The 26,019-nt window shown below is 31.9% G+C and overlaps 5 protein-coding genes and 1 long non-coding RNA gene across 7 annotated transcripts; 2 read left to right on the top strand and 4 right to left on the bottom strand.

The window, feature by feature from the left end:
• Nucleotides 1-175: 175 nt before the first annotated feature.
• Nucleotides 176-7,835, bottom strand: LOC145965106 (zinc finger MYND domain-containing protein 11). The gene is made up of 7 exons (XM_083088439.1): nucleotides 7,710-7,835; nucleotides 2,960-3,367; nucleotides 2,547-2,877; nucleotides 2,159-2,472; nucleotides 1,412-1,906; nucleotides 1,142-1,324; nucleotides 176-1,064 (listed from the first exon to the last, which is right to left on the bottom strand). The coding sequence occupies exons 1-7, from the start codon at nucleotides 7,713-7,715 to the stop codon at nucleotides 942-944; spliced, it is 1,860 nt and encodes a 619-aa protein (XP_082944565.1). The 5' UTR covers nucleotides 7,716-7,835; the 3' UTR covers nucleotides 176-941.
• Nucleotides 4,000-7,593, top strand: LOC145965105 (uncharacterized). The gene has a single exon (XM_083088438.1). It carries the CDS (start codon nucleotides 4,085-4,087, stop codon nucleotides 6,377-6,379), a length of 2,295 nt encoding a protein of 764 aa, XP_082944564.1. The 5' UTR covers nucleotides 4,000-4,084; the 3' UTR covers nucleotides 6,380-7,593.
• On the bottom strand, nucleotides 6,388-9,968 carry LOC145965110 (pyridoxal phosphate phosphatase PHOSPHO2). The gene is made up of 3 exons (XM_083088449.1): nucleotides 9,244-9,968; nucleotides 8,727-9,102; nucleotides 6,388-8,391 (listed from the first exon to the last, which is right to left on the bottom strand). The coding sequence occupies exon 3, from the start codon at nucleotides 8,389-8,391 to the stop codon at nucleotides 7,663-7,665; it is 729 nt and encodes a 242-aa protein (XP_082944575.1). The 5' UTR covers nucleotides 8,727-9,102; nucleotides 9,244-9,968; the 3' UTR covers nucleotides 6,388-7,662.
• Nucleotides 9,470-12,074, top strand: LOC145965107 (uncharacterized). Its single transcript, XM_083088440.1, has 9 exons — nucleotides 9,470-9,716; nucleotides 9,788-9,947; nucleotides 10,120-10,248; nucleotides 10,324-10,444; nucleotides 10,588-10,693; nucleotides 10,763-10,897; nucleotides 10,976-11,316; nucleotides 11,389-11,617; nucleotides 11,694-12,074. The coding sequence occupies exons 1-9, from the start codon at nucleotides 9,627-9,629 to the stop codon at nucleotides 11,871-11,873; spliced, it is 1,491 nt and encodes a 496-aa protein (XP_082944566.1). The 5' UTR covers nucleotides 9,470-9,626; the 3' UTR covers nucleotides 11,874-12,074.
• Nucleotides 10,260-15,643, bottom strand: Fws (Conserved oligomeric Golgi complex subunit 5 four way stop). 2 transcript variants are annotated; one of them, XM_083088437.1, is made up of 15 exons: nucleotides 15,541-15,643; nucleotides 15,355-15,447; nucleotides 15,168-15,292; nucleotides 14,877-15,096; nucleotides 14,613-14,755; nucleotides 14,187-14,453; nucleotides 13,991-14,111; nucleotides 13,744-13,861; nucleotides 13,523-13,663; nucleotides 13,054-13,437; nucleotides 12,852-12,977; nucleotides 12,661-12,769; nucleotides 12,369-12,590; nucleotides 12,087-12,288; nucleotides 10,260-11,854 (listed from the first exon to the last, which is right to left on the bottom strand). In XM_083088437.1, the coding sequence occupies exons 1-14, from the start codon at nucleotides 15,578-15,580 to the stop codon at nucleotides 12,094-12,096; spliced, it is 2,304 nt and encodes a 767-aa protein (XP_082944563.1). In that variant the 5' UTR covers nucleotides 15,581-15,643; the 3' UTR covers nucleotides 10,260-11,854; nucleotides 12,087-12,093. The 2 variants fall into 2 exon arrangements, with proteins under 2 accessions (XP_082944563.1, XP_082944562.1); XM_083088436.1 differs by having other exon boundaries at nucleotides 10,260-12,288.
• A 5,833-nt stretch (nucleotides 15,644-21,476) lies between these two features.
• LOC145965101 (uncharacterized) lies at nucleotides 21,477-22,804 on the bottom strand. The gene is made up of 3 exons (XR_014436616.1): nucleotides 22,354-22,804; nucleotides 21,903-21,981; nucleotides 21,477-21,610 (listed from the first exon to the last, which is right to left on the bottom strand). It is a non-coding gene; the product is annotated as an uncharacterized LOC145965101 (long non-coding RNA).
• Nucleotides 22,805-26,019: the final 3,215 nt, after the last annotated feature.

Below are 26,019 nucleotides of genomic sequence, written 5' to 3'. Positions count from 1 at the left end.
AATTATAAATAGATAATATAAGTTACTGATAACAAATGAAAAATATACGCATCTTGTTTATATTGACGCGCGTACATTTAGTTAAAATGTATAAACTTGCACATTATTGCAAATGGAACGGAAACTTTATGCATTTAAAAAAATGATAGGTCAGATAATTTAAAACATATCTCTATATATCTTATGAATCACTTTTGCACATATGGTATTAGAATTACAACTATTTTTTTCCACAACTTTTTTCTTTTCTTTCTTTCTTTCTATAATTAATGATGAACATTGGACCAGTAAGAGTCATGAATCTCATTTTGCACAAATATTAATGTATAAAACTATGATTATTTAAAAATTATTCTATTATGTTCTTCTTGATACAATTAAAAATATTCTTTAAAATTTACTTGCGTATACACATAACATTTCTTCCACCTATAGGAAGTTTGCAAAGGCATATTGAACGAGTGTCAAGAATATATTAATGTGCTTCTACAAACTATTGTTTTATATATGTATGTATACATACAGTTTATACCAAGTGCACTTTTATTCATATGCAGTGTGTTTATACAACTATACTATTTATTTTTAAAATTTTAGGAAATTTACTTATAATTTATTCATAAATTCTTTTTAAATTGTACTTGTAACATGAAAAGTTTTAATAAATAATAACAATCGAGAAATGATATTTTTATTCATTTTTATCTCTAATAATCGAGATATAAGTAGAGATATTCTGTATATATGCATTCATACATATATTATATACAATAATTGTTGCAAGAAAACATTCAAACAGACAACAAGAGGGAGATAAGTGCGTTCTCATACTCTATAAAAAGTATTTATACCTTCACATGTATAAAATGAATTTCTCAACTTGTTTATCTGTTTTTCTTTTGCTTTCTTATATTATTGTACTCGCACATTCATCACGTAAATTAACGTTTACGTCTGCATACTCTTTTATGTTCACGTTGCCAATGAACTTGTTGACAATCTGTGCTACAGTACGCAGTATTCCAACAACAATGATATATCGCTTCAGCCTCGCAATTGTAACACTAAAATAAATGATGTGCGTTTAATAAAACATGGTATATCTCAAACGAGAAATCTCAAAAGAACGAAAGAAAATTACCCATTGTTTCTTTTTGATATCAGACACAAGTTGTAAGTGCCTATCGGTCAACTGTCGCACTTCTAGCGCGTGCTCTGCTTGTAATCTTTCCAGTTCTCTACATTTTTCAGTTTCTAATTCGCGGCGTAATTTTTCTAACGCCGTTGTCGTCGGTTGTTCTGAAGTTCTACGTTCCCTCTTGATCTGTAAATTTAAAGTTGTTAAAAAAATAATCGGATAATATGTCATAACGCATGTGAGTGAGAATTAGACACTTGGGTAAAAATTTACCTTGGGAAGCCCATCCGTTTGAATCTGTTCTGTTTGAACGAGAACGCATTTCGATCTCGGTTCTTGACAACTAGACGTGACCATGTCTTCTTGCGAGCCCTCTTTCTTCAACCCTTGCGGGCACGTACTCGTTATCTCTCTAGGAGGTTCGTCTTCTGCTATTGGTAAACAAGGCACCTGTCTTTCTTCATTCTCGCCGTTAGTTTCCGAAGCATCTTCTTTATTATCCGACTCATCGTTTGCAGTCTGCGTCTCGGTGTTGCCATCCGAGCTTAGACGTTCGACTCTTACTCTCAAGTCCTTAATTAATTGCTTTGGCAAATTACAATTATGCGATGTATTCCTCGAACTCGACGATTCTAATTTTTGTATCTTTGCTGGTATTGAATCCTCTGTAATATTCGAGTCTTCCTTGTTTCTTCCTAATTTTTGTAACAAGTTTTGATGATGCTTTAGCTCATCGAAAGCTCTGTTCCAAGCTGTTGATTTTTTTACCTATAGAAACAGTTGCTTTTGATTAGACGAGAAAAAATATTTCTATTTTAATAATGAGATCAAATAAAAAAAGATTTGTTGTATACTTTTAATTGTGCTATACATACATCTTTATTTTTTTCACATTCCTACTTCCAATAAATGTGACTATTTTTTGATTTCTTATAAAGATTTGTATTAACGGTAAACTGAGAGAGCTCATGTCTTTGTGCAATGATACAAAGATAAAAAATAAAGGAGATTTGCATTTACCTGTAAACTTTGTAACGTGATAGAGATTGGCCGAATAAAGACTTTTTCAATATTAGCTCTCATGTGATGACCCCCGAAAAAGCGCACATCATACACATTGCCGTTAACTTGCATAACTTTTGCGGGCCAATACGGATATCCCTTTTGTTTCGCATAAACTAATTGATGAGGTGGATTACATGGTATACAGAACCACATCTTTTCGGACTTTTCGTTCGATATACGATAACAATCCGCGCAACGACGAATTTCTTGAAGATCGTAACAGCAGTCTTGATACATAATACGGCCCATTTCTCCTATTACGCTGTGAGCTGTCAGAGCAACAAGATACAAGATATATACGAGATGCTTCCGGAAAAAAATACACATTAAGTTTATCTCCTACCTCCGTGATATATTATGATGTTATGCAAAATATTGTGCGCGTCAGTTTCGAATTCAGCAAGATTTTTATATTCATTTTTGCTCGTCTTTGCGTCCATTATCGCCAAATCCATGTGATGTTTTATTAGAATTCCTGGTCGCCACGCATCTTCGCCCTCGCTTATCCAGGTTGGTCCGGAGAAACCATTGGCAGGCGTAACAATCGGACCATTGTTGAAGACGATAGTACGGTTTGTGATTTCCGGCGGTAATTTAGCTTTCAAATGACCACACGTGAAGCCAAGAATGTGATTGAGATCGTTTTTATCAGGATATACATCACTGTTTATTTTCTACAAGCAGAATTGTTTTTACTTTCAATAATTATATCATCAATCGGCAGAAAACGCATCGGACAAACAACACAAGTCTCACCTCGCAAAAATTACAAATTTTTAACTTTGCATTGCTGGGTACGTGGCATTCCGAATGATAGACTCTGTGACACTGCTCGCAGCATTCGACTGCACCTGCTCGCTGGCACTTGCAACAGTACCAATCGTGGCTATCATTCTCCGCTGTACTTGTCACAGGAGGGAATCTATAACTCTCCTGCTCGATACCGTTTTTTGTAGGCACTTTCTTCAACAGGACAAGACCGTCTTCGACCGCCTTATTGAGTTCATCTTGAGCCTCTTGTTCTGTAAAGCCGTAAACTCGAGCCAAATGCCGTACCATACGGTCATTACTAGGTAAGCTTCTTTGATGTACCGTGGTTTTGATTGTGTCCCAGATCCGCTGAGTCATAGACGAATCGCTTTTGCGACGTACGGACATGTCGAACTACAGAAAATAACGTATACCATTTATTAGTATAATGTATATGCTGTGTTCATTTCATAAATTTGAAAATATTCTCGCTACATCTCAAAATATTCGCAAATTATCTATATAAAAAATAAAATCCTCGATCTACATATTGTTCTACACATATCATGTCTGAAAAATTAATTTAGTTAAAAAAAAGTTGTAGAAATATCTGAAAATAATTTGAAAATCCGAAATAAAATTCGAATAAGTTATCACATAAATATATAGTATTAATTTCAGATCAAGTGCGACCAAATATATTAAAATAAAAACTTTCATTAATTATATTATTCTTATTACATTCCTATTTATATTGTGTACTGTATAATGTTTTATTTTAACCAATTTTTTAAATTTAAATAAAATAAATAATATCGAAAATTCATGTGTTTTAACAACATGAATCACTGAACCATCACCGCCGTTAAATTGATAAATATTCTGTACCCTCATACTGTATCAATACAGTACGCTTCAATCTAAACTACTCAGGTATACTAAAACTGGGTACCCACATATATAGAGAGTACCCATATACTTATAATAAATGCATATTCAATCTTTATTCAGTCTATTTCTATCGACCTTAAGATGCGGCAGTGAGTTTCAGTAATGATCAATATAATATAATTTTTAGTGAATAAAGAGAGAGCAAGATATTTTTCATCAGAGAGAATTCACTATCGCAATATGCATCCTACTGTTCTAGCAGCAACAGGATACACATTATTATTGTCTAGTTTTATTACGCTTATGTTTTTGCTGCGAAAAAGATGCGGCAAGAAGAATAAATCACCCTTCTACATTTTATCAACTTCCGACGTCTTCAGTGCTATATTAACAGCTATTATGCTACTCGTGAATCGCATCGAGGCTGAAGTAAAATTGAGTTATAATTGGCAGAACAGTACATTGGACGACATGCTCAACCGCACATGGACAATCGAACAGGAAGAGAGTTATCAGTTTCCATTCTTACAGATTCGACACTTACGCGAAGCTGATCTCGATGTAACTTTAACATGCGACATGAAAGATACACTTATGCAGTACGGGATATTACTTGCTGCGTTGACAAATGCATTTGTATCCTTACTGACTCTTACTCTACAGTGCAATCTCACTGCAGCATGCATGAAAGGAAGATGCGCCGACATAATGAAATCATTAGTGAATGATATTCAGCTCAAGTCGAAAGGTGTTAAAGTTACACATCGGGAAAGAAAAATACCTGAAGACGGACAAGAACCAGCGCTTCAACAAGATAATATTGATAATGGGAAGAAGAGCAACTGTCTACAAAGGATCATGAAGAGCTCTAAATTTCGAATCATATCAAAGGGAGACAAGCCAGTCAAGCTCTTCGTTACGAGTCATTGGCTCGTACCGTTCCTCGTTGTGGCTATTTTATACTTTGCTGAATACGACGATATGAATACTATTCGACATACAGACACCGAGTGCGTATTCGACAGTAATTTTCCAATGAATGATTTTTATATATTCTCAGATGTTGAAGATAATTTAAACATTATCGACTCTATGTACACGTCTACGACACCGATGAGAAAAAAATATTTCGCTACCGAGGAATTATCGAGCAAAATAAAGCCAAACAATGCGGAAATAGACAAGATAGTCCTTAAAGTTCAGAAAATTGTTAACAGCGCGTTAAATTATGCAGGCAATTCTTCGGAAAATACGAGAAATACACATTTTCTCGCGACTTCCGGATCACAAAGCATGACGGATTACGTGATAGCAAATAATATAATAAACTACATCAAAAATAATATAAATATTGGTAACGTCACCGAAAGATTAAATGATACATTAACAGAGCAAAATGTGAGTATCCATGATGCATCTTCAAATAATACAAATAATAGTATAGACTTCAATCAAGATCTGCAAGCATCGTTATTCCATGATCTGTTGAAGAATGCGTCGGAGGAATCAGATGCAGCTACATTTGGGAACTCGAGCGATGTATATAACATTTCGGATGACAGCTATCGAAAGGATGCGCAAATGTATCCTGCAAATACAGAAGAGAATCAGAAGACGAGTCAGAAGACTGCCAATATTGCCATCGTGCAAAATAAAACATCATCTTCTAATAATCAAATATATAACAACATAATAAAACGTATTCAAGTTGCAATAAAAAATCACAATCGCACGACAAATCGACACGATCACGCAAAGCAATCAAAATGGAGCAATTTGAAGAACTACGTCGCCAAGAGAAAGCCGAATTCGATCAAGAATCTATTTTCTAGTAAAAATGATGATTTTAATCATTACATCGATACAGAAATAAAAAATGGTACGCAACACATGATTAATGAGTGCCTGATTTCAACCAAGTTTTTACAATTGTATCTGTTTGTGTTATTCTTTGTGATATATTTCCTGTCAATTCTGTTATCCTGTACTCTGCAAATGCGAGGAAAGCACGTGTGTAAAAGTACACGCGCGATATTAAGAGCAAAAACTGACCTTGTATCCATTCTGCTTCGCAACTCAAACAAGGATAATAATATAAATATTATCAATGTATTACCACGGGTATCCAGGGACGATAAAAGAAATCATTCAATGGAAGAATCCAACATGTCACAGGAAGCAGGGAACAATCATGGTAGCAGATCAAACATAGAGGTAATAGAAGAGGACTGCAAAAGTGACAGGGAAATAAAAGATGAGAATCTGTTTTTAGAGATTGATTGCATGGTAAGAATATTTAATACCATCAAATTATCTTTCATTCTATGCATAATTCTCTGGACACCGATGCTCTTAGGAATTCTACTGAGAGTATTCTCATGTATCCGTGCACCTCAATGGTTAATCGATACAATATTTCTAAGCGCAATTTCCTTCGGTATCGTAAGAAACATCCTCAATATGTATATAATAAAAATTCAAGAGATCTGTAACGATGCTAAAACAAGAGGCAACAAGATACATCCAGTTAAGTAAATGCATGCTCCGAATACATACAGCTCCCTTATTCAATATATTCAATTATTAATAAAATAAACAACAATAATAATAATAGTAATCGTGATTAATAGTGGATTATATATTCATAAGTTTTCATAAACACGGTGCTTTTGGTGTCTCTTGACACCAATGGGGGAGAGAAAAAACCCCGTGCTCTTATCACAAGATACTTCTACATTCGCAATTAGATAATCGCATTTTGCATTTACATATAAAGGGAAAAATCGTGACGCATCAATATGAATATTTTGCGTTCACTATAGTAAATAACTATCGGCATTCTTATGAAAATGCGTGTTCCGTTACACGAAAATGAATATTAATGAATATTTATTTGTATACGTTCGCTTACTTTGCACTTATCGCTTATCGCGAGTAAAAGTTTCACATTCGTTGTACGGACAATAGTCGACGATCGTGGGGAGAGTGTTCGAGGGAGGTATATCCGTGGCTTCGGGAATATCGTGCTCGATACCGATGTCGGTCGAGCCTCTACTTCGCGGAAACGAGCTCCTGCGAAATCTCTTTTAATCTCCGCCGACACTCGCGGGAATAATAACGATGTAACGCGATACAGTGAATTAACGTCAAAGACGCGAACACTGTGCGCACGTCACAGACTCGACGACTTAACCTAACCCCAGCGATGCGCGCGCAACTTATGTAATTGCATATCGACATTCGAAGTGTCGCGCGACGTTTGCATTTTTGATTTAAATTTAAGGCGCACACCGTGCTTCGATAATTAAACGATTTGGAGAATAGATAGATATTTATCTAGAGCTTTTGTTAAAATTGTCAATCAAGGACCAGACTTGTTTCACCTGGAGAAATTCGATATATCTTTATATGTATGTGTATAAGCGATTTCTGACAACTTTTTAGCAATATTGTGCCTCTGACCAGACAAAAATGTATAATTGACAATTATTATTATATAAAAAATTTCTGACAACTTTTAGCAACTGTGTTTCTGACCAGATAAAATGATGTGTAATCGAGAGTTATTATTACTGCTGTAGCGAAAGATATAATTAAACGGATATTCTTGTAATGTATCGTGGAATAAATAGCGTGGAGAGGAAAAAAGGATTCGTTATTTAATATTTTCACCGAAAAGCAAGCCTTACTCAGGCGAATCCTCCGCGAACACAATAAAATACAAAATAGGAAAAACCAAGTATATACATAGTTAGTCATTCGTGAATATCTAGCTCTCTCGATTTTAGTCGATTAGCGATGAATCTAACATGCTCGCGCTAACGAAGCTCTACAATCTGTTCTAAATTACGACGCAAATCCCTACCGTCATCCCACGGTACGACTTTCGCCTTCGTCGAGGCGTTACGGGGCAATTTGCTCAGCGTCTCGATGAGCGCGTAATGTTTGCGCGGACACGCCAGGTCGGTCTGGGAGAGACGCAAGATAGGGCAGAGATCGTTCTTGCCGTCGCCGACGTAGACGATTCTCTCGTAGCGTTTGCCCTGCTCGCGTCTCTCGTTGATATAGTCCACCAGTATCTGCCCTTTGCAGAGGTTGACAGTGCTCAGCTGACACGTGTGCTGGGTGTGATACATGTCCACCCTCATTCTGCCGTCGTCGTCGTATCGAGCTGGATTTGTGAAGGTCCGCGACACAACGTGCTCGAGCTTCCTGCTCCTCAGCCAACGGTCGATGAATATGCTGTTGGAGTCGCTGATGATGATGATCTCGTGGCCGTTGGCGTGCAAGGCGACGAGGAGCGCCTCCATCCCTGGAACCGCGGGGATACCGACGATGGCGTTCTCGATTCGCCGGGCATCGATGGCATTCTTGTGCAGAAGCTCCAAGATCCTGCTCATGTACGCGATCCAGCCGCTTGACTTATACAGGCCCTTCACGTCCTCGGGTATCCTCTCGTCTGGCAGCAACTTTCGCGCCACCACGTCGGTGTTGTCGTCGCATATGGTGTGATCGAAATCGAACGCCGCTAGCACGCCGCGATGCATCTACATTGAAGCGCAATATTATCACAATTGTATACGCAACCGTCGTGGAAGCTACGCCAAGTCGAATTCGATATACCTTGCGACATCAGCATAATTTTAGTTAAACTGTCGCATTTTCAAGGTATTCGTAATTCTCGTTATACACAATAGCTCGCATGTACATTTCTCTATATATATAGACTCTTCCTGGCGTATCATCAATTTGAAAAGAGAAAATTTTTGAATATTTGCTGACCATGTATACTTGCAACTAGCTCGATTATTTTTTCGAAAAGCCTAATTATGCAATCTAATGCATCGTTAAAATATATAATTATAACATAAAGAATACTCACTGCTCGTTATGTATGATATAAGAAGACTCAAGTGCAAATTTATTTCTTCTGTTTGATGCTATTGTATCAAAATTATTAAGCACATGTTAATTTCTCCTTATTTAAGTTATGGAATGTATCGGTAAACTTTGTACAATTGGGCTTTTTACTTGATTCGTTTGATTGCTGCTACTTATCAGCCATTATATTCAGAGCAACACCAAACATATTTCTTCTTTCTATTCCTCTCAATTTGTTTCTGACTTCGAAGTCACTTTCTTCTTTATTTTATGTTTCCTTCTTTTTCACCGCCTTGTTTTCTTGCTCTCGGAGGGGAAATTATCAGCGAAATTCGTCTCGGATAGATCCCGAAGAGCCGACTGTATGCATGTACCTACTGATAGACAAAGTTATTGAGCGGAGCGCTTTTATAGACGAGCGGACCAAGGATAAATAAACAACGAAAAACAAACAACGGGATTGTTGCGAATTTATATTTTGATCCCGAAATAATCGTCGCGATTGCGTTGAAATATACCTCTTGGCCAACAATCAACGTTTCCTCGATTATTGTTGCGCTTCTAATCGTCTCTTTTTTGCGGAGGCCGCGCTTTTTGGCACGCGATGGAGAACTCTCTCGAGTTCAAAAAACGTCAAAATGCTGACGAGAATGCGAAAAAATTCATTACACAATACTTTGCAATCCCAAGTATTTTTTTCAGCGTCTCTTTCACTTGACACCTCTCCCGTGATTCGTAAACAAGATCAGGTTAGGTCCGGTAAACATTCGAACTGCGCACGCGTGACAACCGGCTTGCCACCGATATCCTGATCCTGAATGATCCTTGATATTTCTTCGATTTCTTTCAAACGCAGGATATTTTTGCTTCGTATATACGAGATATTCTCATCGCGTTAACAATGTCAAAGTACGGATGTCTGAGACCAGCGGGTATGTCCGATGACGACGATGACGACGATGATGATGATGATGATTATTTTTTCGAGAAGGTACGATTCATGTAGATATAATTTTTATTAAACTATGATAGTGTGTTTCTCTCACTTCATTCTTTCGCTAGGAGGACATCAAAGAGCGTAATTATTCTTCAAGGAAGGATTCGAGGAAGACGGAAAGTGACCTTGATGATGTACGTGTTAATGAAGAGCGCGTTCATGAAGATTATGCGATGAAAGCATGTATAAAGGGAGACTTGGAAGCGGTACAGAATCATTTTCAAAGTAAATATTATCACATCACTTATAGTATACTTCCTTTACACTTTAAACTTTAATTATTGATTATATATAAAATAAAACTATTTTTTTTTATCAAATTTAATTATCGAATAAAGTTTACTATATCAAATATATATATATTTATATGTGTGTGTGTGTGTGTGTGTGTCTTTAGATGGTGCTTATGATATTAATAAATTTCTGCATACCGGATGGACTTTATTGTTGTATGCTGCTTCATCGGTGCAATCAGAGATAATAAGATATCTGCTGACACTTGATGCAGATCCAAATAAGAGTAAAGGTATGCATTGATAGTTTTGTATCATTTATTTTTTCAAGTTTTGTATAAACTTCCTACAATTATCAAATTTTACAGAGGGATTTACACCTCTTATGGCACTGTGTTCTTCCACAAAAGGAACAACTGAAAGATCTCTGGAATGTCTTGTATTACTAATTCAAGCAAAAGCTGATGTAAATCTTACAAGTAAACGGAGGTAAAATTGGGAGATACAGTTAATCAATATAAGAAAACTAATTTATACTATTTTGAAATTACTGTACTATTATTATTTATAGTTATATTAATTTTTATTAAATAATTAATTAATTAATTTATATTAAATAATTAATTTCACAGAGAAACAGCTTTAATGTATGCTTGTATGTCTCAAAATGCAGAGTTTGTCACCGAACTTATAAAACATATAAACGACATCAATGTCTGTGACAGTGATGGAAAAGCTGTAAGAGAGTTTCTCTCAATCAATTAATTATCAAAATACTTTTTCTGTAAATTGTCGATTCTGTTATAGGCATTGAGCTATGCTGCTGCAGCTAATAAGCCTGATATTGTCGAAATTCTTTTGGAGCACAATGCAGATACTTCATTGTTAGATAAAGATTATTTAACTGCCAAGGATATCGCGGATAAAAAAGGATTTACAAAAGTAATCATGACATCTTTGCTTCATTGCTAACTAAAATAACTAAATTGTTTCTTTTCTGTTTATTTTTTTTTTTTTTAGATATCTGCTTTGTTGGCTCAGGACGAAGAAGAGAAACCAATTGTTTGTGAAGTGTTTGATAGAAAAACTTGGAAAGATTTATTTTCAGATTTGTATCCTAGAAGACAAGAAGTTTTAGATGATTATGTATCCAGTATGCTATCTGGAATGAATTTGGAAAATTATAAGATTTTGTTTCAAGGAATGAATCTTAAAACTTTTTTGCAATTGACAGAAGATGATATTTACCACCTAGGAATTGATATCACTGTTCATAGAGAACAATTTTTAGAAGATTTGGAAAAATTTCATCTTAAAAGATGGAATCTGAGCAGTCTTGGCAGTACAGACAACTTGAATCCGTATGTTTTATATTCTTATAATAACATTTTGATTAAAATATGTTAAATAATTGTATATAAATGTATACATAGTTGCAGTATTTATGACAATATAATATTATTGGCAAATGCAAAGGAGAAGATTGCTGTAATAGGCGCTAGTTTTCAATATATAAAAAATAACTTGACAAAAGCTGCAAGTGAAAATATCTATCTTTCTCCTTTAGAAGTATTAAAATATGAGAAAGAACTAAAAGAAACGCAAAAGAATTTGAAAAATTTTAAAAATGAAATAATTTGCTTTAAGGAACTAGCACAAAAGGTATAATGTATAAAGCTAATATAAATATTATAAAATTCTATCATTTAGCCTATTTATATTTTTATTCATATTATAGATTGATAAAGAAGATGATATCGGTGTACCAGCAATTTATATTAGTTCCAAGAAAAATAAATCGAAAATAATTTGGAATAACAATTGGATTATATCGTTAAGCATTACATTAATAGGGTTGTATTTATGTAAAACAACACATGTTCAAAGATTATGGAATATCTATAACATAAAAATGTAATTTTTTCAATATCTCTTCTATTTTTACTAAACAAATTTCATACTTTTGAACATTATATTGTTACATAGCACAAATAAGCTTATATTATATATATAACGTACATAATAAATATTAAAAATTTATTTTATGTAGTTTATATGGACTTAAAAAAATATTTCTTTATACAAAAAAAAAATATATATATACCTCGCTAGTATTATATATGTGACATACCTTTTATTTATTGATTTGAATGTTCTCTCAAATTAGCTAATTTCATCATCTGTGGAAATAAAGGATGGAATGATGGAAGATTTTGTTGTCGAATTGTCAACTGATAACGTTCTAACGGTCCACTACATAAAGATAATCTATCCCGTTCATTCGGATGATTGTCCATCCACTGAGATAATCGGCCTATAGACCATCCGGCGCTCTATGAAACAAACGGAACAATTATTACTTATGTTGAACATGTCTATAGAATAGATCGGTATATTTAAGTGATCCATTCACCTGATGTGGCGACACTAATTCGAGCGGTGCACCAGAAAATAAATGCAAGAGAATAAGAGACGGCGACACGCTGCTCTCTCCTTGCCCTTCCAAAATTCTGTCCACCATCTCCTCGGGACTTAGGGGTAGTAAGGTTCTTAACGCTCGCAAAGTTCTGTATTGCTGTTGCTCGAGCAGACTCATCTGGCCGCCGCGACATAACGGTGCGACAGCTACTTCCATCTAAAATTTTCGTCTGTTTTACATTTGTCTATTCACTTTAAATCTATTTTGATGCAAAAGTGACACATACTTGAACGAAATCGATCAAAAGTTTTGCTCTGCCAAAATCACTCAGAGGTCTTAATAAACAGGCATGGCGCACAAATAATTCTATGCATCTTGATACGACGGTTTTACAGCTGAAAAAGATGATATATATATATATTATTCAATAATTCGTTATCAATATAAAAGATGAATAAAGACAAAGAAATAACTTACCTTTCGGCTACAACTATTTGATTTTTGTACGGTAATAAGAATGTATTCACAGATCGTAAAATGAAGCCTTGTAATTCTCGCATGTAAAGAGAACAGCCGATTTCTTTTCCCAAAGGACTACTCGTCCTAAAAAATTGTATTAATATTATATAATATTAAATTAAACACACAAGTATAAATAAAAAATAAAGAAATAACTTACTCTTTAAATTCAGGGTCATCATGCATCGTTAAGATGATGCTTTCAATTGCATCGCTAATAGAAGTTAACAACGGTGCGAGTATACTCTTCGTTAATGTATCCGTTTCTTTGAGTGCCGTGATAATAATAGCACTCCCTTCAGAAGATAATCCTCCCGCTAGATTTGCTATCACGCGATTCGTTTGATTCGCAAGATAATGCAAAAGATTCGCGAGCGTAATGTTTGTCTGTTGACCAGTGGTAGGAGAATCGATTACTTGGCTGGCTTCACCACCAGTCACAATACTTTGTTCACATTTTAAGCAGAATAATCTTATTGCTTTTCCTACATTACGGGATACTACAGTCGAGAGTCCATCGTCCACCAATGATACACTCAGTTCACTATGTACAAAATGTATTTTTACTGTATTTTCTTACAAAAAGCAAATCAAATATAAATATATATATAAATATATTCTAAGCTTACTTTGTAATTGTACGAATAAGACTGTCAATTTCATCATGTGTTGGTAAACCTTCTCCAGAAAACATATTGTGTACTGGATCCAAAAGTCGAGATACTGAACGCGATAAATATGGATTTTCAAAGGGTAATAAAACATTGCGACTATAATTTAAAATATGCATTAATGCAAACATTTTGTATAATGTTATTTCATCAATTTTTATGTGAGATATTGTACTTACTTGATACCGTAAACCCCAATACTGTGAGATCTTTCTTTCAAGTGTTTACTCAAATCCAAAAATATTCTTAAAAATTTTGGATATTCTCCTTCTAGAGCTTGTTTAACGAACGACGATCCTGCGACATATAAATTAAATCCTTATATTTAACTATAAGATATTTTTTTAATATACATTTATAATTTAGAGATACTTAATATTTATTTATATTTAATTATAAAGTATTTAATATACATTTATAATTTACCCTGAGCACGTTCAACCAAAATTTTTGCGAGCAAGGCGTTTACTTTATCCCAAAATTTTTCGGACAAATTATCAAAACCTTTTGTATGATGTTCCAACAGTACTCTTTGCAGCAACTCTATCTAAATATAAAATAATGTTTTCTAAACACTGTTGGGTTCTAAAAATAAAATGTAACATTGCGTAATTTCACTCACCTGTAAACACTGAGTATATAAAGTATCTTGAAAGAGACGTTCGAGATTTTCCCAGATTTTCGTACGTAAATTTCCAGACGATCCAGGCGACGGAATCGCAGCTCTGCCGGGCGCTCCACGTTTACCAAAATCTTGATTAGTCATCAAGGATATGTCCAGTAAATCTGTAGAAATTCTTTCTACATCAGAAAGAGTAGATTCTATAGTTGTGTCCACAGCTCCGTCAATTATTCCCAAGTTTTGAAAGACCTGAACAGCTGTGCTTACCTATTCATTATATATATGAATGTTAGTACAAATGTAATGATTATAATTTAAATGAGATTAAATTTATTTTATTACCTAATCGAGTATTCAAATATTTTGTTTGTAAATTTAATACTTATTATTATCAATTAAATCATATCAAATAATTATACAACATACTTTTGTCCTGTCCATTGCCTGTAAACCTTGTGTTAATGTATGAGTGGCTATTCTTTGTACAGTAGCTCTCTGAGCTTTTACAGCCTGTTGATCATCCGCAATTACATCTAAGCCATTAAGATCAGTGTCTGCCATTAATTGTTCTGTACATATAAATATCACATATAAATACATAAATATACATGATACATATAAAAATCGTATAAATTTTACACGTAACATTGATATAATAATATAGATGAAGAAAAAATAATAGAAAAATACCAAGTTCATGCAGACTGTTGGCAGCTTTAACAATATCTGGACCTTGAGTGATGCTATTCATTTGAGAGTTTAAACGCTTTGATAAATGTTGCATTCTAGCAACTCTTCTTAGAAGATCAGAAGTCTCATGAAGTCGTGCCAGTACAATTGTTTGCATCTCAATTCTATTAAATGGATCGACAATTTTTCCACGTAATCTTTCGACTGCTGATAAAAGACTCTAAGGAAAATGTTTTTATACTGTGTTACTTTAAATTCATACATCAGTCTAATTTTTTTGCACAAATTTACCTGTATATGAGACTGTATTATAAAAAGCACTCCTTCCAACTTTTCAACCCATGTTGCCTGAGATAGTAAATCCTCGTGATTGGCGAGTACTTGTTTTTGTAACTCGGCATTTAACACTTCAATAGCTAAAGAGAGAAGTGATTTATTATTTCAATATTTTAATAGTGCAAAACAATTTGAATTTTACCTTGTCCTAGCTTGTTTAATTGTTGAGCCACTGATAACAACGGACTAATGTCAGCTTTTTTGGAGTCGGTAGTCAATAGCTGTTTAAAGAATTCTGTGAAATTAATATATATATTTCATTAGCAATGTATATTTATAATAAATAGACATAAATTTTTATTTCAGAGATACATATTTTCTTACTTACGATCATTTTCTATATCTTCCCAGCTCGATATGTCACCCATTTTTAGGTTATCCTTACAAACTAAAAACAGAGAGAAGACTGAGAAATGTCATGGCCTGCTTTTGGGTGATCCCTGAAACCGATACCAGGCGATACTCCCTCTATGGACATTGAAAACGTGGACATGAACTACAAAGCCAATGTCCATGAATGTTCTCAGAGGGTAATATATAATGTGCACAATTTCTGGTTTTGTTCCGTGCTATGTGCACGAAATGCCGGTAGCACTAGTGTTGTATAACAAGATACTTATGTATGTAAATTGATAGTAAATAAATTATTCAATCGCGAAAGATACTGTAATATTCAAAGATAAAATAAATATTTTTCTACATTCATTGTCATATTTATATCTTTTTATTTACAAAATACAAAATGCCTGCTGTGGGTTGAAAATATTTTTAACTGTATTTCTATAAATCTTCTTAATTAGCAGTAAACTGATCTTTGATATTTATCAATCATTTTTTTAATTATTTAAAAATTTAATTATTAATACATGTATAGAATTTGTCAAATTAATCATTGATTCTTCTGAAGTTTTATAATTAAGACTCGAAAAATATAGATGTTGCAAAATATTTTAAGTCTCTTCCTTTATATAAAATATAAGGAATTCATATAAGGATTTCCATTTTAATATAGCTAACATTATTTTTATATATTTTTATTATAATTTTCATACCAACATAATATTTTTATGCATAATATTTTTATGCATAATATTTTTATGCTAAATACATATTACAAAATATATGACAAAATATAATACAAATTTAATATAAAATATAATTCGAAATTTAATACAAAATAATTTATTACATGGAATAATTTATTACACGAAAATGTCCAAAATATACGTATAATATAAAATTTACTAAAAATTTTTACATAGTCCAGACGAGACTGATCAGCGAAGATTAATTACGCGACATTTATTATTAATAATAGATATGCAATAATAGAATTTAATAAGTTTTATATAACGTAAATAATCGTGATCAAAAGAGTCATTAATAAAATTATTGATCGTTTCTTCGATTGTAAAAGAAAGTATTTGCATTACTGGTGCATTTTGTATAGATTATCAAAGGAAATATTCAAAATGAAAAGATAGAATAAACTTCGAAATCAACAATTAAATTATTAAATAAATCGCGATTTAAAATTCGCGAGAAAACGCGACGAATAAATAAATCGATAATAATCGGAATATTCGATCGCGAGATACGCATAATTTTTATAATATGATAATCGAAACTATCAATAGACACGCGTGCGATATAATTATTATCACACAAATGATGACAGACGATGATATTTTGGCAAACATTTGTGATCCATATTGTTTACGGACATAAAATTCAATGTCCGATTTATTTGCGATTAATACGCGACTTTATATGAATTTCACGATTGAGAATAAAATACATATCCTATTTCGCGCATGATTAGCTGAATAAGATGAAATGAACTCTATAAGCTTTAAAATATAATTCAAAATCGCGTTGTGGCCACGTTTAACAGAAAATAACGAAAAGAATGATTTTCAAAGTCCCTCTAATAATCGATGTAATTGTAGAGTTTAATAAGATTTAAATAATGTAAAGAATCACGTTTAAAACAGTTATTAATAAAGTTATCGATCGTCTTTTAAATTATAGAAGAAAATATTTGCACTACCAGCATTTTGCACGAACTATTAAAAACAATATTCAAAGACGTGGAAAGATAAACAAAGCTTTAATGTATAAATCAACGATTAAATTATAAGATAAATCGCGATTTAAAATTCCCGAGAAAACGCGACGAATAAATAAATCGATAATATTTGGAATATCCGATTGTGATATGTATACCTTTTATAATATAATAATCGAAGCGCCTCAATAGACAGGTGCGCGATATAATTATTATCACGTAAATATAGAAAATCGAAAATATTTCGACAAACATTTGAGGTCTGTAATGTTTGTGAACATGCAATTCACCGACCGATTTACTTGCGAATTTTTATAAGATAAATCGCGATTTAAAATTCGCGATAAAACGCGACGAATAAATAAATCGATAATATTGAGAATATTCAATTGCAGATACGCGAGTGATATACCGGTAATCCGATAAAAAGAGGAGCGAAATTAAAAATGGAGAACGATTAACATCTTGTTTCTACATCAGATTTCGCAAGATCAATCTGCGAAGAAAAGTTAAGTGATCCATTGAAAATCGGGAACTTCATTGTAGGAGGGAACGAATCCTGGATCTTCCGAACTATTCCCGATAGCAATGATTTCAGTAATAAATCAACGACAATTATCCCTCATCATTATCTTCAATTCACGAAATTGATATGCACATCAGAAAACATGTTTTTCCATTATTAAGAAATATATTTCTTTATTGAAAATTAAATGGATATAACGACCTTTTTTATTGAAATGTGATTACGAACGATTATATTTATAAATAATAAAATACATGCATTATTGGAGTTTGTGTTAAATGTGCGAACACATATAATTTAGGGTACCGTTCGCGCGTGCGAGATGAATCGAACCCGATATCAGAAAGATTTAAAAAATTTCAATTCGAACAGTGTGCAAAATAAAATAAATCAAATAATTTTAAACAATTAATTCTGGATTAATTCTCTAGATTCTTATTCTTATAACGTTTAAATTAATAATTTCTTTTCTTTTAATAAATATCTTACTGATATAGGAGTACCCATTCGATTTGTCTCGAAATTTTTAAGTATTCGCACATTTTATGTAACATTCATGTATAATTTCGTTTATATATAATATATAACATTATTAAAAATTATAAAAATATTTTGGATACGTGAATTTGTGCATGTATTTTATTATATATATATATATATATATATATATATATATATATATATATATAAAATGATATATACCTAAAAACTAATATTTCAAAATGGCGATGGATGTCCAATACCTGTAAATAGTTTCTTAAAAGAAACTAAAAGTTAATGTTAATATCCCCAGTACCTAGAAATAATTTTTCAAAAGAGACAAATTATATTAATTAAAAATATATTCGTTCGTAATCATTTTTATCAAAAAATATACAAATTAATTACAATATGAAATTACTTGAAAAATTAAAATTTATACACAACGCTATATCCATATTTAATCTACTATTCAATCTTTCTGGCATTATATATATAGACAATAATAATACCAATCCTAATAATGATAGAACATTTTTAACGAAGAAAAGAAAAGATACATTTCTCTCATCTAAATATATATTATTTAAATTAATTCAACGTTAAAGAAGCGTATCATCGTTGAATTACTACCGAAATCATTGCTTTCGGAAATTGCCAGGAAAACCTGGGATTAGTTCCTTCGATCTTACAATAAAAATTCCCAATTTTCAACAGGGCACCGAACTAGACGTTGCGAATGGATCTCACAAGAACCGGTGAGAAATAATTCTCCATGATGAAAATTGTTTCGACTCCTCGGCGGTACGAGCCACGCAACTTTCATTAACGATTATTTAACGGAAGGAACAATGATAACTCTTTTATTAAAACGACAATCTCGTCTAAGAACGCGAAAAAGAACGCGAGAAAAACACGGTGTTTTCGCAACGATAATTTATTAATTTATTTATGAATATTTTCCGATACGAAAAAAAAAAATTCGTAAATACAAATATAACTGAAAAACAAATTATTAAATTCATAATAATTAACTCGCGATTCTATAATATCGAAGGTGATCGTTAAATTTTGTGAAGCTAATATTTAATCGTTGACTTATCACATCGAATCTTCACTCTCTTATTCGACATTTCTTTATATTTAATTAGCAATATTTAGGAATATTATCTGACGAGAGGGACAGCGATAAAATTCTTCTGTTAAAATGATAAACTTGTATAAGGACGCGAAGAGAACGCGGAAAGAACACGGTATTTTCGCAATCATAATTTAATAATTTATTTTAAGAATATTCAGTTCCGCGCGATATGGAATTTATAAATAAATAAAGCTAACGCAAAGCATATCATTAAATTTATAATAATTGACTCGCGATTCTGTAACGAAGGCGTCCGTCAAATTTTATAATGCTTATATTTAATCATTAATTTAGCATCGAATTTTTACATTTTATATAAAAATTTTCCGAATTTATTAATGACTCCTTGACATGAAAATACAAACAGTTACTCTTTTATGAATATTCCAAAATATATACTACAGAAACAAATACTTTAATTTAATGAATTACTATTATGTTAATTACTATTATGTAATCATTAAACGTATACTTTTGATAATTTTTCGTGTAATTTACATAAGAATTTACAATCGTAAATACAATTTCATATAATATAATTATAGTCATAATTGTATTGTATTTTACAATTCAAATATCAATGTTAGATTATAATTAAAATACAATTATAACTATTTATAATTTACAATTTACAATTTACAAATTTATGATGTTATCAATATCAAATAATAATATTCCATTTATTCAAATATTTAATAACATCGATATAATAATTTGATATCGATAGCATTAACATTTGGATTTAATATTATATTTGATTTAATACACATATATTTTTAAGTTTTAAAATAAAATATAACATGTTAAAATTTCTTAAACGTTAATAATTATGCAATTTCTTTAATATTTCTGAAAATAATTTTGATAATTTAAATTTCACTTTTAAAACGTTTTTATTTTTGAAACATGTTATATTTATTTTTATAACGTTTTTAAAAATAAATTCAATTTAATTAAAATAATTTTAATTTACCCCTAGGATTATTGGAATATTAAAAGAAAGAATGAATCTTTCTTGATAGCCCTAACAACCCTATTATTAAAGGATTCTAATAATTTTAATAGCTCTAACAATCCTACTATTACAGAATTCTAATGATCTCAAGAGCCCTAACAACCCTAATATTAATAGAAGGATTCTAGTGACTTTACTTAATAGCCTTAACAACCCTACTTCCTGATTAACTAAAATTATTCGAGATTTGAGGAACCTATCTCTATTCATCACCTCACCATCATGTATATATTTTAGTCACGTGCCTTAACCGCGTGCCCTAACCGCGTGCCCTAATCGCGTGTCCTAACCGCGTACCCTAACCGTACTCTTCAGGCCAGTTGAACCTACCTTTCGTTGATCCTGGCCACTTTCTTTCTCGATCTCTAATCAGAGATCGAAGAAGGAGATAATTACTCCTTCTTTTGCCGGATAATTACCGGCAAAAGAGCGTGAAATATTTACGCTCATTTAGTAACGATCGTTCGATTTCACGATCGCTCGTTAAATATTGAATATAACTTTATTTTAACTGAAATAAAGCCAAATTACTACAAATTTCTATAAATTATATTTTATAATAAAATATATAATTAATGTGTGTATTTATCATATTACAAATTATTTAATTAATTAATCATTTGGCTTTATATTAAGTTAAAGTAAAGTTTAAAAACAATATCTACAAACAAATTCTACGATGGATGAGCTATGAGCAATTAGAAGATAAATGCGTATTATAAGAATAAATTAGCATCAATAATTGATAAAATTGATAATTGTTAATGCGTGTTCTTTATTTAATAAATTAGACAAAATATCTTTACAAAAAAAACTTTTCTTGATCTCTTCCTTTTTTAATTAATATTTCAATATATTTTCGCAATAGATGCAAAGCATCTATTAATTTAATTTAATAATATAAGCATTAATTTAATTTAATAAAATAAGCATCTATTAATTTAATTTAATAATATCTAATTAATTTAATTTAATTATTTAATTTAATTTATTTAATTTAATCCATCCTAGCTCATCCATTTTAAGGCAACGGATTTATCTACAATCTACAATCTACATCTACATCTGTAATCTCTACGAATCCGTTACCTTAAAGTTAAATAAAAGTTTTTTTCACTCACCGGCACTGATGCGCAACAGCGGAGTTGTTGTTATCGAAGCTAGTTGTCTGTAACATACAAATATAAAATTCATTTATAATAATGCTCACAAAATGCAATTAATATTTAAAAAAATTTTTATCGCGCGGAATTTTATATCCAATGTGTAAAATAATAAGCAGATAAACACGTATGGAAAAATTTTATAAATTTTTGAAACTGTTTTTTAAATAGAAAATTTTATATGACTTTTATAAAAATCCTTTCTCTTTAATTCATTTAAATAATAAGATCGAATTATTATTCGTTTATAACAAGTTAACGATTTATAACAATTAATATATAAATAATAATATTCACCATCAGGTTGTTCCGCCGGTGCAGGATGCCTCTCCTAGGCCTGCTCCTCCTCTCAGATCATCAGAGTTGTTGCATCGATCTATAACATACAAAAGAAGATTCTAATGTAGCAGCGTTCAAAATAATTAATATTTCAAAAATTATTGTATACATTGAATTTTATATTCGATGCATATAATAATAGCAGATTAATAAAATAATTCTATAAATTTTAAAAAACATTACTAATAATTCTCTTATAACTTTATAAAAGCTTACACCTTTACAAGATTATAGCTTTAATTTAAAAATCTTTTTCTTTAATTCTCTCTTATTTAAATATAAATGAAAAAATATAAATAAAAACATCAAATTAATTGTTGCGATTAATTGTTTAATTTAAATTATAATAAATATATTTAATATTTAATATATAATACAATTACAAATTACAAATAAATAAATTGCTTACCAGAAGGTTGCTCTGCCGGAGCCTGATGCCTCTCCTAGGCCTCCTCCTCCTCTCAGTTAGACGCGCGATAGTTAATGGCACTCCCGCACTCACGAGCGATATTTTTATATCGCTATTTTCGCACTTTTACGCGCGATACTAAACGGTTTCCGCACTATTTCGATACGATAAAAAATTTTCTATTTGGTCGCGCGATGTATATACTTAATATGTATATACTTTGAACGGCACTCCCGGTTTCGGTACGAGCGAAAATCCCATTTCACTTATAAGAATCAGCTTCGAGCCAACAGGTCAGGAATGCAATGATACAACGAGCAAGGACTAAGCCCAAACCGGAAAGAAGACGAAACGATTGACGGAAATAGAGGAAAATGAAGTTCACGAACTCTTTTTCGCGCATAATTATCCTATCTCGTACCGAACCTGGACCCGCTAAGCACGATTTCAGGTGCTTCGCCCGGAACACGAAGTTTCCCGCAATGCAGGATATGGCTACACCAGGCTGGTAGACGGCAAAAGAAGAGGATACCCACATTTTTTAAATGCTAACATTCAGCAATTTAGAAAATGGGGAGGCAACCCCTTTTACCGAGCGAAAATCGTGCCTAGGGGAATCCACTCGACTCCTCGACAGGGTTAACACACGCAGTGCGTGTGGCTGTAGACGAGCAAAGAGAAGGGACCCATTGACGACCATTCCGAGCAATCGATCGAGTTCTAACTAATTCGGGCCGAATCACTTGACGAAGCACGAAGCACGAGTGTACGTTGCATAGCAACGTGTGCAAACTCGAAATCCTAGTTAGTTGGCATCGGAAGTAGAGACTCGTGACAATAAATGAAATTGGGATTTTATATGAAAAAGTCCAAAAGTTCCGCGAAAACGCGACGACGCGAGAATACTACAACGCGAAAACGCGGTAACGAAGCGCTTGCCGTTCGCGGCACGTTGACGGCACCGACGACGCGAAAGGGTACTTAGCTTCCCATTCAGGCACCTTAAGATTTATCATAAATAGAAAAATTTAAGATAAACCTCAAGGCACCATCCAAGTACTAAGCCCTCCCACCGCGACAAGGTGTACCCTATGGGAGGGTTATATAATTTTATATATAATATAATACATAATTTGAAATTTATTTTGTAATACAGTACATAAATTTAAATTCGCAAATATAAACAATAAATAAAAATATAAAAGATAAAAGAAAATCTATTATATAAAACAATGTTCAAAATAATTGATTTTAAAACTAATTATTGTGCGCAATTAGTTTTTACTTTTAAATAGATATATTTTAATGTTATAAATCGCGTAATTACAAAATAATTTATATTTCTTATAGATATAAACTTTTAAAAATATGATAAATAAAAAAATTTCTATATTTTTATATATGAAATATTTAAATAAATATAGTAATATAAAATATTTTATAAAATATAAGAAGTATCTGAAAATATTAATTAATAAAAAATTTTATAAATGTTTTAATTATTTTAAAATAAAATGGAATATTTTTTATAAATATATGTATTATATATGTTACAATTTAAAATCATTATTGAATCACTATCAAAGAAATAAAACGAAACGTGAAATATGTATATTTTGAATATATATACTAATGATAAATAATTTATATATTATTGCGTCCGCGGAACGATATATATCGAATGCGCGTGACACAATTGGCATACGCTGACGTTTGTGCACTCGTAAATAATAACGCGATTTAAGGTGCACAAGAATTTTAATAAACCGCGAATAACATACAAGAATTCAGAATAATCGTATAACGGATCACAAATAAACGCGCGTCCGCACAGCTTGACAGCTGGGCTCAGACTCTGTAACAGTCGTTGTTTATAACATCTTGACAACGCGCGCGGAAACGATCTTCTTCGAAAGAATTCAACGGGTGACGAATACATTCAGCGGGACGGGGACGCAACAATATAATAAATAATGAATGTGATAAATAATTTATATTAATGACTTACATCATATCTCTCATTGGTCCATCCATTCCAAAACCTCCTTTTTTCTTTTGCTTTCTTCGCTTTTTCCTCATGGCACTTCAATCCTCGTTGCACTCATTTGAATTCCTCGTTGCACTTACACTCATTCACGAAAAGTTCCTCGTTACACTTGCAATTGTGTTCAGAGAAAGAATTTGATAATATATGATACATCTCACATCACTACTTCACTGCTCAAGAGCCACTGAGCGAATGATCGTAAGTCAGAAACATTACCGCGGTACTGTTTATATCGCCAAGGTTGACTATTATAAAGAAAGAATTTGATAATATATGAAACGTCACTACTTTATTGCTCAAGGTTACTGTGCGAATGATCGTAAGTCAAAAACATTAATAAAGCCGTGTAACATATTAACAATAGCGCGATACTGTTTATCAAGGTCGAACACGGTGTTATTGATAATTCTCTCGTTGCCGAAATATTTTCTGTAATATAAAATATTTGCGCGAGGAATATTAAATTATAGAAGTATTTTAATTGATTGATTAAGATTAATTGATTATTTATTAAATTATTCATCATGAAGTCTTTCGTTATGCTAATTATTTGCATCTATAATTCGATTGTTTTACTTCGTGTTCTCTCACAATCCCCCCTCCCCCAAATTATATTTAGATTGTCAAGTAGAATGATAAAATAACGCGGATGGAATATATTTGTGACTCTAAGTATTAAAATAATAATTATTGTCCGTAAAGATCACAATGATCGAAGTGATTATTTAATATTTTGTATTCCTATCATTTTATCGATTCTCGATTAAATTGTATATTGTTTAATTAACAAGGATTGAGAATATTTAAAGCATTGGTCGAAATATATTTAATTCTAATATTGGTAAAGAAATATTATAATAAGCATCGATGATCAAAAGATCATAATATATTTAATTCTTTTGTCCCCTTTCATGTATCCCCTGTTTCAATTTTTATTCGCAGTAATGAATGATTACGATTCGATAAATATTTATCATTGCGATACAGTTTCATGTCATTTATCAAAAGTTATTTAATTTTTAATTATTAATATTTATAGCAAATTATGTTTCAATACTAATTGTAATCGTGTTTAGTACAAAAATTACAATATACAAAGCGTTTCTCACCACTACTTTATTACTCGAGAGTCATCGTGCGAATGATGACAAAGCCGTAACGTATAGTGTGCCACTGTTTATATTTTATATTGCCAAAGTTGAACATCGTGTTATCGACAATTCGTTGAAATATTTTATATATTATAAAATATACACTAACGTGAAATATTAAATAACAGAAATACTTTAATTTATTGATTATTAATTAAACAATTTATCACGGAGCATTTCGTTACGTTAATTATTTGCATCTGTAATTCGATTGTTTTACTTCGTGTTCTCTCAGAATCCCCCCCCGCCCCAAATTATATTTAGATTTTCAAGTAGAATGATAAAATAACGCGGATGGAATATATTTGTGACTCTAAGTATTAAAATAATAATTATTGTCCGTAAAGATCACAATGATCGAAGTGATTATTTAATATTTTGTATTCCTATCATTTTATCGATTCTCGATTAAATTGTATATTGTTTAATTAACAAGGATTGAAAATATTTAAAGCATTGGTCGAAATA

Source organism: Camponotus vicinus, unplaced genomic scaffold (assembly GCF_025532165.1).
Source record: "Camponotus vicinus isolate PSW18456_S1 unplaced genomic scaffold, iyCamVici1.0 SCAF_14, whole genome shotgun sequence".
Classification (NCBI taxonomy): domain Eukaryota; kingdom Metazoa; phylum Arthropoda; class Insecta; order Hymenoptera; family Formicidae; genus Camponotus; species Camponotus vicinus.
This window is presented reverse-complemented; position numbering and strand designations above follow the sequence as displayed.